A 12,723-nucleotide genomic window follows, 5' to 3' on the forward strand; every position below is an offset into this window, starting at 1 on the left:
CCCGATTCGCTGCGAGATCGAACTTAAAATTCTCGCTCGCTCATCCCTACTCGCTAGGAACATTTTAATGTAGTGACTGCACAGGAAAAAACCCTGCAAGGACAAGTATATAAAACACTTGGGGTGGGAGCTGAGGTGCAAGAAAATATAAGCAATAACTAAAAAGGCAAAGTGCACCCTATACTCGGTCTTTGTTTTTCGGTTAGTCTCGTAGTTTCAGAGTTGGCTGTGCTATGTACACTTAATATGTTATACTTAACCTATGTCCTCAGGTTCTTTCCAGTGAAAGCCCAGGATGTACTTGTCCCTACATTGCTGCTGTGGGGTGAGCTTGAAGTATTTTTAGAGGCAGCAATGGTACCAGAGATGCAGCAATATGTCCATGCTCCGTTCCAGGCTGAGATTATACAACATGCAAGCCATTGGCTACAGCAAGATCGCCCTGAAGAAGTCAACAGGATCATGAGGGACTTTTTAAGCCATGAGATACCATTGTCTACTCACCAGTGACATATATAAATAAGAAGGGGTATTGTTAAGCAGAGCCTGATTGAAGTGCCTAGTTTTCCGTTGCTCACCGACCATGTGGAATTTAGGACTATAGCTAAAAAATGAAGTGTTCTGCCATGTTTGCTGGTATCCATGGAAATCTTGGCATTCATTTTAACTAGAAGGAGGGTATGTTTTTAAAAAGACTGCTCCAGAAAGGGACAAGAATGAGTCTCATCAACAATGCAGAATGAGGCCAAAGAAATATGAAAAATCACAAATTGTCCTGAAGATAAATAAACGCTGTTCAACTGCAGCAGAGTCAAGGACTGCAAACCAGATTGTACCACCACCTAAGCAGTGGCGTTGCGACATCAACCTGTGCTTTAATCAGTGAAAGAAAGCCATGGCCAAAAACATATTGTTTGAACATTTCAATGCCTCTTTCAGTATACATGTCTATTTTCATTAATCTTTTACACTTCTGTTTGCCATTTCATCTTTTTATTTCAAGGATGGATCACCAGAGAATGGAGTTCTCCTTAAACCTTGATTCAATATCTGAGGCATACAAACAAAAAAAAATTGTAATTTAATTTTAGGAATTTTAATTTTTCCATGTGTCCTCCCTGAAACCAAGGCCTTCTCCGTTATACTGTCCGTGTAGTGCTGAATATGCATTTCCTATAATAAGAACATACATTTCATCTTGGTGGCATGTAATGAAGTTATTAAAAATTTTATTTTCAGTTTAATAGTCAAATGATTGGCATTTTGAAGAGTATTTTTTTCTTCCACTCTGAAATATTCTATGACTAGCAAAAGTGTGCCTGTTCTGGAACAGCCAGGGTCGGGAATGGAGAAAGATGGTAGATGCATGGGTGCGAGCAGGGAAATTGGAGTTTTAGCAGGTTCGTGGTGACAGTGTGAAAGTAAAGGGGGTCAGGCGGAGTGGTAATTTTGAGGGGGTTGCAGAGTCAGCAGGTAGTACAATACTGAATATGGGGGGAGGGTATGGTATTGGGGATTATGGTAAGAGGTGTAGGAACAAGGGTAGCAGAGCCAAGAGGGCCCATTGCTTCAGAGAGCCCATAGCAGCCGTCCTCATGACCACTATCTGGGCACCTGTTCAGACTTCTTATTAATACAGCCGGCACTGTTTACAGCAGTGAGTGCCAAAGAAGTAACATTGACGGGTGAGATGGTGAGGTTCCATACTGACGGAAATCATGTTGCTTTCCAAATGGTAAATTAGGACTCCAAAGTAAAGATAGGACCTATATGTAATGGAGGGTTACTGGTGTGAAGTAACTTGCGGAAGCCTTGCCATAAATTGGCACTTGGACCCATAGATCTGTAGCTAAAAGAGCCGACAGTGGTGGTGCAGAAGGAAGAAGGACTCGGGTCTAATTTCCATAATGGGGCCCAAAGTTTTGTAGTAATACCATTGCTCCAATTTACATCATTTTGCTTTTTTTAGTTGTACTTAATTTCAATACCAAGTTGAACAACTGAACTGTTCAAAACTGTGCACATTTTTTTATTTCCTGGTTAAAAGGCAACTTTAAAGCCCTTGTTTACTTTTATGAGGACACACAGAAGAAATTGGTACGCTTTGTACTTTGTACTTTTGGAATTACTTTTGGAAGTGGCTCATTATATGAAACTCAACCAGTTAAAGCTATATATACAATGAAAATACATAAATGCTTACTGTTTTACCTGCCAAAAATGTGTGTTTGTGATCCCCCTATCACAACATTTTTTACACAATACAGCCAGATGAGCAAAAAAAGGAAAAACATTTAGTAAATCCTTGGAATACATTTTCTTATGCCTTTAAATACACTACAAGTACAGCAAAATACATTTTTCGTGTTCCAGAAATATATAATGCTTCTACCTTCTTCTTGAACACAATAACACAACTCTGAATTCCCAGAAACATTGTAAGAAAAACAGCCCTCATCTCACCCCCTCTTCTCATCTCCATAACCCTTTTTGGGCAGGAAGAGAGTTCAGGAAGTTATCTACTGACAAGATTGCTGTAGGGATCAGCAGGTATATTTTGTAATATTATTATTGTATTTGTATAGTGCTGACATATTATGCAGTGCTGTACAAAGTCCATAGTCATGTTACTAACTGTACCTCAAAGGAGCTCACAATCTAATGTCCCTACCATCAGCATATGTTATTAACCTCCCTGGCGGTCTTATTATGTCAGTATTTTTTTTGCCAAAAGCAGTACATTTTTTGTGCACGGAAATTTATTTTACATTGTAGGCCTAAAATTCTTAGGCACAACTCACCAAAATATGTCCAATATTTATCAAATTAAATAAATGTAATAATAATCTTGAATTAAAAAAACATAAAAAAACTGAAACCTGTAATATAACTGTACAGTAGCATGTATATCTATATATTGATTACTTTGTATTGGATTCCGGACAGGACACTGGAGGGACCATGTAAGTATTTTTTTTAATTTTTTTTAGCGACCCCATGGTTGGGGGTTACCCCTTTCAGCATGTTTTGTTTAGCCCAAGCCACACTCGGGAATACCACTCAGGGGGTTAACACAGTCTAAGGCCATTTTTGGAATAAGCCGATTACCTAACTGCATGTTTTTGGGATATGGGAGGAAACCCACACAAACACAGAGAGAACCTGTAGACTCCATGCAGATAGTGTCCTGGCCCAACCTAGGACCTAGCGCTGCAAAGGAGTGCTAACCACCAAGCCACCGGGCCACCCTAACAAGCATGTTATGACATGCTATGGTTATACTATACTATGATTCTTACCTGCCTGCAATGTAGAGTCTGCATTTCTTATATTTGCACACGTGTACATTTACATATTTGTACCAAGATACAGCTGGCAGCTATTACAATAAGACTCTTCTCATATGTTACTCTAGATGGCGCTATCTAAAACTAAATTCTCATTGTGTCTCCTGACCTAAACCCCCCTGCATGGGATGTAGCAGGCTGAACTTGAAGTGCAGGTTTTGTAAATTTCCTTGTGCAGTCATGCAGAGATTTCAGAAACAAAATCCCAGCAGAGAATACAGAGGAAGAACAGAAGAAGTTGATGACATTCTGTGGAAGCCTGTTGTCTATGTACACTTCATCGTCTTACTTAATCTGAGGAAACAAAGTATAACAGATTTACAAAAACACATTAATATACTGTGTCCTCTCCTCCTGTGTCACTGTCTGTATCTGTGTGTCATTTGCAACCCCTATTTAATGTACAGCGCTGCGTAATATGTTGGCGCTATTTAACCTCCCTAGCGGTTCATTTCTTTCCGGTTTTTTATGTCTAAAAGCGGTACATTGTTTTTCATGAAAATTTATTTTACAGTATAATAATAGTATGAGTATAATAAAGTTTGAAACACAAAATCATCTAAAAACAATAATCTAAATAATTAAAAAATCTATATATTTAAAGAAAAATTTAATTTAAAAAAAAAAAAAAAAATACACATTACACTCATACTATTATATATACTGTAAAATAAATCTTCTTGAAAACAATGTACTGCTTTTACACATAAAAATCCAATGTATTGCATTCAATACAGGTATTTTGTATTGAATGCAATACAAATGGATTTTGAATCTCCCGCCCCGCCCGGCTGGGATGTACACACGCACCAACGTCACTGGGAACTCCGGAGCAGAAGCAGAAAGAAGACGGAGATCTCAGCGCTGGACGGCGCGGGACCCCGGCGGATCAGGTAAGCGCTCTATTTACTAACCTTCCCTAGGTGTTCCAACCCCGAGTGTGACTCGGGGTTACCACTTGCAGCAACTTTTTTCTTAAATACTGTTTATTATTATTATTATTAGACTCAAAATATAACTTCTAGATTTGAGGCTTTTTTTCTTGTAGATAAAAGATGTAATATCAGCAATACAAAATTAGATTTTCTTTTGATGTTACTAATCCAAAGGGAAATCAGGCAGGGCCACACACATGAAATAATACTTTTTGCCCCAGGAATGTATGGTGGAGAGGACACTTAGTAAATTGTGATAAAAAAAGATGATGCTGGGCCAAGATTTGGTGCAATGGGACTGATTTAATAAAGGTCTGGGGAGGATACACGTTTATCCATAAAGCTGGGTGATCAAGGAAACCTGGAATGGATTTCTTCAAAGTTATTTGCTATTTGCTAGCAAATGTTTTAATCCTGGACCAGATCCATTCCAGGTTTGCTGGATCACCCAGCTCCACTAATGAAAGTGTATCCTTTCCAGCTTTGCAGAGCATTAATAAATCAGACCCAATAAGTAAATTCAGGTTGACTATTTGTGCGGATGGGGTAGCACATGGGAGACCAGAGAAACTGGGATGAAATAAATGTTGTATACCTATAACATAGATAGCCAAATTCCATCATCTGAATCTTTTAATCCTTATTCTTGCACTGTCTCTGGAACTAGGCTTATAAATAGAAAAAGGATAGCCAATCTCAGTAAGGATAACTACAAACCATTTGCTGCTATATACAGTAAAATAAATGATGATGTCAAGAAACATGTAACGTTTTTACATACATAAATGATTGACTATCAAATGTATTACAAATGAATCATATCAAATGATATGTATGAAATTACTTTGCTCACTAGTAGGTTTTATGCTAGGTATTATAAGAATAATTCTCATTCATTGAAAGGTGAAATAAAGAATGAATGTTGCATAGTATGGTATAAATGTTTTTAAAGTAAAAAAAAGACATTTACCTAAAAACCAAAGTGCATTCTGAGTGTATGTGAATAGATATAAAATCTAACTTGTCTTTCTGGCAGTGATGTAAGGTCATCATGATGGAGATCTGATGTGCAGGAACAGTGAGATGAGAAAAGACACAAGAGAATCTTAAAGTAGAAATAATATTATTATTATAATTATTATTATTATTGTTATTAATAATAATAATAATAATAATAATAATCAGGATTTTTATAATGCAAACATATTATGCAGCGCTGTACATTAAATAGGGGATGCACAAGACAGACAGAAAGAGATAGTGACACAGGAGGAGGAGAGGACCCTGCGCAGAAGAGCTTACAATCTAGGAGGTGAGGGAAGTAACACAGAATATGAAGGAAGATAACTATCCTTAGAATAAAAAAAATAATACTTTACCTCTGCAGAGCCCTTAATCCATCTGAAGCTGTCCTCAATTTGGCCCACACTGTCCTGAGATCCTTCTTCATCTCCTCTGGGCGCCGCCATCTTCTTCTGTCTACATCGCCCAATCTTGCAATCCACAGGAACGAGGTCAGGGGTAGCCTGCTGGAAATGGGGAAAAACAAAACAAAACTAATTTTCAAAAAAAAAAGCACATTTTTTACATTTTATTAGAAGCTTATCTAATATTATTATTACTATTTTTAATATTATTATTATTATTATTAATAAACAGGATTTATATAGCGCCAACATATTACGCAGCGCTGTACACTAATAGGGACTACCCCATATAAAGTAACAATGTTGATGATAGGTCACATTACCTATTTTAGAACTTCACCTTAGAGCTGCTAGAAAGTAAGATAAATTCATACTCGCCTATATTGATGATCTATTGATTATGCAGCAGTCTGATTATCTGAATATATTAAATGACCAGGTGTTTCTATGAATGGAATTTTTTCCTCCGCTGATGGCACGGACATATTGCAAGATGACAGTGCCAGGATTCATCGGCCTCAAATTGTGAAAGATTGGTTCAGGGAGCATGAGGCATGACTTTCACACATGGATAGGCCAGACCCTAACCCTTGGGATGTGCTGGAGAAAACTGGTCCAACTCTTCCATCATCAATACAAGATTTTTTTGAGCAGGGAAGGGTTATCACTGGAACAAGAGACCCTATCAGGAGATCTTCACTACTCTTGTTCCAGGAATAATGCAACATTTAGATTCAGTGACAATGGTCCCCAGAACAAATAAGGGGGTGGAACCTAAAAGGGGTTCTATCACTTCCTTAATTCACACAAAGCAAAAGAAAAGGTTTGGGCTTTGCATATACTAAAAAAACTAATTTAAATATACTAAAAAAATTATTATCAATTAAAAGAGATTTTAGTGGTTGGGTTTACAAATCCTTTCACTGCCTTGTGTATTAGAGTACTGGTTTATAGGACCTGGGCATATAAAACAAGGATCTGCTGCAATATACAATAATAAATGTTCTATAGCATATTGTTCATGCCATTGGCACTATATAGCAGGTCTATGAGACCCAAGCTGGTGTTGAAGACTGTTCCAGTGTTGATGTGAATCTTTATCTTCCTGCAAAGCACGGAGTCCTTCCTCAATCATTGAGAAACTTTCAATTCCACTGTATAGTAATAAAAAAATGTATTTGTGGGAAACCAGCATTGTGTAATTAAATTGCTATGATCAATCCAGTCTGTTTGCAGCAGTTGTGCCCCCAAATACATTGATTTATAAGACCCGATGTCCTTGCCTTAGTGAACTTCTTAGAAAGAACTGCCCAAGAAAAAGTTTTGTATGGTCTATTGGTCCTCACTTGACTGCACCTGCACTTTGTCCACACAAAATGTGATCTCATCTGTGATGAAAACAGCAGAAATGTAATTCTTGGTCAAGACAGCCGAACAGGATTCGATTAATCAGAAGTCTTACACAACAATGGGGCTGTGTTTAATTTGGCTGCATTCACTGTAAACACCTGACACCTGAGTAATTCAATTACAAAGATTGGAGATTGCAGTGACAAAACCCTTTTGTAAATAGTGTACCTGTACTTGGAAGCTGGTCAAGTTTTTTTATTTATGTGTTATTCAATATACCTTGTTTCGCAGAGTACATCCGCCAAAAATAATTTTTTAGGCTTGGGCTAATGCCAGCAGGTTCATTCGCTTGGCTTTTCATGCAAGCACGCATGGGTATCCCAATGTAGTGATATCTTACTTTTTATCAGCCATGTCTGTGACTTATCTCGCTTTGTATTTGACAACCTATTGCTTATATATATATATATATATATATATATATATATTTATAATTATTATGAATCCTTCCCCCTACTCCTCTTTTGCTGCATCTCTTTGTAGTTCTCTTCATTGGCTTCCATTTCACCTTGGAATCGAATTTAAGCTCCTGTGCTTTGCGTTCAAATCCCTCTGCAGTTCTTGTCCCATTTACATTTCTGACCTGATAGAAAAATACTCCCCTAACCGCTCTCTCCACTCCTCCAATGACCTACTAATGACTTCCTCACTCGTAACCTCCTCACACGCACAGCTCCAAGACTTTTCTAGAGCTGCCCTGACTCTCTCGTCCTGTTGGGCTTGCTCCTACTTTCTGCTTCTTTAAAAAAAAAACCTAAAACCCAACTTTTCCAACTTGCCTATCTGTCTTCTTCTGTGTCTTGGAACCCTCACTACTTTCTACCATTCCATATCTCCCCCCTCTTATTGTGTGTTACTTCCCCCACCTCTTAGATTGTAAGCTCTTCGGGGCAGGGTCCTCTCCTTCTGTGTCACTGTCTGCGTCTGTCATTTGCAACTCCTATTTAATGTACAGTGCTGCGTAACATGTTGGCGCTATATAAATACTGTTTAATAATATAAGGAACAGCAAAAATTAGTCAGTGCAGATGGTTGGCATAAAGTCGATCTTAATATATCATAATTTTAAATTTTAAAGGTTTTATCAAAATTTTTCAGAATCAAATTACAGTTACGTTGTAGGCATATACAAATATAACAAAACAAATATTCCACACATTAATGGAACAACACTGTAGGCATATGGTTTTGGCATATTAAAAAATAAAAACATAATGAGAAAATAGTGTTATAACAATTTAAACATTTTAAAAGAAACATTAATTATATTCATGTCAAGCGTGCAGAAACTTTTTTTTTTTTAAAGAAAAAAAATTCAAAACATAATATATGACAAATAGAAGTGAATACCTCACATAGATACCACTTAACATAATTATAATTTAATATATATTGGACTTCTCTTTCCAGCATGCCCATTAACGTGCCCCACTCAACTAAAAAAAAAGCAAAGAACTGGTATAGTGATAACATGTTGGTAACCAAAACACAGACAACAAATGACCAGTAGCAAATGAGGGCAATGAAGGTCTATATATTTATATGAAGGTATAGAGGGACCTGCTATTTATGCAAAAAATCATTTTACCTGGCTGATCCTGCAAGTCACAGTGATCACTTTACCTTCAAGTTAAATATTGATTCAATAAAGATAATGTAGATGCATATATTCAGTGGGGGAGAGAAACTTAAGTCTACATACACAAGTGTAATGGTTCGTGTCCGATAATCAGCTCAGGGCCGATATCGGACAAGAATGACCGTCCTCACGGATCCATGGACGAAAGAATATAATGCAAGTAAAGGGGGGATAACTCAGCGGGGAGCAACTCCATCGTTCCTCCTCTCCCCTCTCCATAGAGCAAAACAGCACTTGCTCATGCATCGTGCAGTTGTTGGAAAGGATCGTGAAAGATCCTTTCCAACGACAATTATTGCACTTGTGTACATAGCCTAACACTAAGGTGCAAAACAGTAGGGGTAAAGATTATTGGTCTAGATTGGATTGCAGTAATTTGCAACTAAAGTCAGCTGATTATAAGAAAAAAAGATTATCAACATTCCTGATATGGGGGAACTCAAGTGATATACCAAATGGCCTGACATAATATTCAGTAAATAGAATGCTAATAAGCAAGCAAACAAAACCAAACATTGCAGACATACTATAGAATATAGGTAAGACTATGGGCATACTGCAACATGTTCCGCGCAATAATCCACAAGGCAACCATTTGCAGGAACCTAGGGCTAAATGGAGAGATCACCTAACTGATTGGTGGTGCACAGGACAAGCATCACCAGTATCACCTGTATCACCAATATAAAAGCAGATTTCGTCAGGTCCCATTTATCAAGGACATTTATTTTGGGGCCCGCCTAGTTTATACAGGCAAAAATTCAGCAATAAATATAGGTAACAAAGAGCACAACATACCCTGGAAGGGCACTGCATATAAACTGATAGGCCAAAAAAAGTCACACTAATAACTCATTGGACCATGTTTTACTTTGCTTACAGCATTCATTCCTCCAGTATTGTTTCTTTAAGCCTATTCATTGTTACACCTTTTTATTTGCACCTAGTTGCATTAATTTGTCACCAAGATCTTGTACTGACGATAGAAGAGTCAGGCCAATGTGTAAAGTCTTCTCCATCACATCCCAAAGATTCTCATTAGGGCTCTGTGTTGGCCAATCCACGTGTGACAATGATGTCTCATTCTTCTTAAACCACTTTTTCACAATTTGAATCTTGGTGTTGTCATCTTGGAATATACCGGGAGGAAAAAAAATCCATTGATGAAAAAACCCTGTAAATTCAAGTAGTCAGCTGATTTGTGCACATCTGACCATACAGCCAAAAGTTAAGGAAGTATTCTTTTTTTGTTCCAGCATGCCTGCTCTATAAAAACATGGTTTGACCAGTTTGGTGTGAAGAAAGTTAAATGGTGTCCACCGAGCCCTGACTTCAACCCTACTGTCCACCTTTAGGTTTAATTAAAAAAGTGATGATGAACCAGGATTTCTTGTACAGAATCCCTCCAGGATAAGTTCATTACCTTAATCCACAAAGTTTTTTTGGCTGAATGGACACACATTTCTACAGGAACACTACAACATTTTGTGGAAAGCCTCCTAAAAGAATGGAGGCTGTTATAGACAGGATAAGTAGGAGTGTGAGAAACTCCACATTGAATATCCATGATTTTGGAATGGGATGTCTAACAGGTTCTTATAGCAACTGTTAACAAGTTTTAACAAGTTTTTGACCATACGAAGTATATCCAGAAATACTGAAAAAAATAAATCCTCCTTAATGAGAAGATTGTACAAAACTCTATGACCCAATCACATTGAAAGCTGGAAATTGCTTCTTTCCTCTGACAGTCTATGGGAATTAAGTGTATCGAATTAGAGCAATTCAGAAAATGTTAAGCTTCTGCATTTCACTTATAGGCTCCCAGGCATGTCAAGACTGAGAAACTAGTTTTGTGTAGATGTGACACATTTTAATTTAGATGTCTAGAAAAGCAAGGAAATTGAATATTTTGCAATGTATACCTGCAAAATCTAGCTATAGATTGGGAAAGAAAAGTTTATAGCCAATTCCTGATCCATCAATCACATCCGGCTGTATCATTTCTTTATATTGTGCGGTATAGCTTTATAAGTCATATGGAATTCATAAAGGAGCTGCACCACAGGGTCATATGTGTGGTTTGTCAATGAAGGATAAAGGGACAGGTTCACTTCAATACCCCTTTACCTTTTTCTATGGTGACTCATGTTATTATTATTATTATTATACACTATTTATATAGCGCTGACATATTACACAGCGCTGTACAAAGTCCATAGTCATGTCACCAGCTGTCCCTCAAAGGGGCTCACAATCTAATGTCCCCATAGTCAAGTTAAAATAAACTTTAGAAAAATATGGCAATGACCATTGCCTATCACTGGCTTTAATACTTTATATGTTACTAACATGGAAGAATCATGTACACAAAATTATGGTCACTTTATGCTTGTTCTGGTTCAGTGGCTCCAAAATTTAAAAGGTTATTAGGATCTAGATGAACTAGAATTCCTAATATTCTCTTAGAATAGATTTTCTTTATAGAGGCATTGAAACTGTGATTTTTTTGTTATAGGAAACATCTACAAATATTAGCTGTGCCTAAAAGCCTATCCTACTTCCTCAGTTCTTCCTACAAAACATCAGCCCACCTTTTGTACATATATATCTGCACCTTGAGACTGAAAGCTGTATATCTGCAATGAGAGATCATCTAAGATTCTGCTATACAAACTACTAGTCTCCCCAGATTTGGACTACTATTTTATGGTGTCACGTCCGTGCTGCTGTAACAGATCCCCGCAGGACCAGGGGATCTGTGCCGCTGTCTTTGTCACCCACCTTACATTTCTCTGCGGCAAGCAGTAACCCTGTTCTGGAATCCTGTCTGCTGGTCACTTCTTGGTCTCAGTCATTTGATCCACTGAGAGCTGCCCCTTTACCCCAGAGAACCAGCACTCCCTCTGCTGGCAGAAGTGTAAACTCCACCTGAGCTGACTCTGCTCCAGCACTCCCTCTAGTGGTGGGTTCTCTCACTTGTTGGTCATGTGACTCCCATCTTCCACACGACCTGCCCTCTAAAAGTCACCTTTAGGCTCTGTTTCCAGGCTCCAGCTATTCCTGTATTTGTCTCCAGTTACTGATTCTCCTGTGTAATGACTCTTTGAACCCTGACTAATCCTGATTGCCGCCTGCCCTGACCTCTGGCTTGTTTGACTACACTTCTGTTTAATGTTCCAGCACCTCACCTGATTCCTGTCTGTCAGTAGTCACCTGCTTCTGCATGCATGGAGGCTGCAACCTTGCAGTTGTCTGCAGCGTGACATCTTCACCTCTAGAGGCTCTAGTGATAACCAGGCAGCTGCTTAGATTCTGCGCCCCGCGCACTACTGTGCCAACTGAGGTGGTGACACCATCCTGTCCTGCAGTACCCTGACAGCTGCTCACTGTTTTCCTTAATGGAGAGAAAGCTGTACCTGAAGACTTGCAATGAAAGAATCTTCTTGCTGCATCTTTATCAATTCAGTGGTTTTTCCTGCACTCATTCTGCTTTTTGATTATTAACCCAGCAGTCTTTAGATCCAGATATAAAAGAACATACTAATAACATCAATAGGTGAATCCACTGCTTACATTATAGGATACTAAAGACTCCAGTGGTTGATGCAACGGAAAGATGATAGCCTGGACAGTGCCACTTTGAGAATGATGGGCATTTCCAGCAATGGCACATTCATATTTATGTGTACTTTATTGAGTATACATAACTCACATTGGCATCTACAGGTTACCCACCTGTCCTGGCAGACACACCAATGCTAATCTGGGCTGAATACTAAATACCAGTGTATACCAACAGCAATGTTATTTGCAGGATCTGCTGAACTACATGCAGCTTAGCTCTACTTACTTTGCAGTTAGCTGAACTCAAAAAACTTTTATGTACAAATGTGTGAAAATAAGAGTGTGGGAGGTCATTTTACACTGAACATAACTGACAGCCTGCCAGTGATGCAAGTAAC

General features: G+C 38.2%; 1 protein-coding gene and 1 long non-coding RNA gene across 3 annotated transcripts in view; one reads left to right on the forward strand and one right to left on the reverse strand.

Annotated features, from left to right (window-relative positions):
• Nucleotides 1-1,252, forward strand: part of LOC140323029 (epoxide hydrolase 3-like) — a 10,807-nt gene extending 9,555 nt beyond the window's left edge. For both annotated transcript variants that reach the window (XM_072399758.1, XM_072399759.1), the window contains exon 8: nt 273-1,252. In XM_072399758.1, coding sequence (XP_072255859.1) covers nt 273-510 — 238 coding nt within the window. In that variant the 3' untranslated portion in view covers nt 511-1,252. The remainder of the gene's footprint in view (nt 1-272) is intronic.
• Nucleotides 1,253-1,787: 535 nt separating this feature from the next.
• Nucleotides 1,788-11,814, reverse strand: LOC140324945 (uncharacterized). The gene is made up of 3 exons (XR_011919600.1): nt 11,543-11,814; nt 5,662-5,811; nt 1,788-3,641 (listed from the first exon to the last, which is right to left on the reverse strand). It is a non-coding gene; the product is annotated as an uncharacterized lncRNA (long non-coding RNA).
• Nucleotides 11,815-12,723: the final 909 nt, after the last annotated feature.

The sequence above is a fragment of the Pyxicephalus adspersus genome, chromosome 2 (genome assembly GCF_032062135.1).
Source record: "Pyxicephalus adspersus chromosome 2, UCB_Pads_2.0, whole genome shotgun sequence".
In the NCBI taxonomy this organism is placed as follows: domain Eukaryota; kingdom Metazoa; phylum Chordata; class Amphibia; order Anura; family Pyxicephalidae; genus Pyxicephalus; species Pyxicephalus adspersus.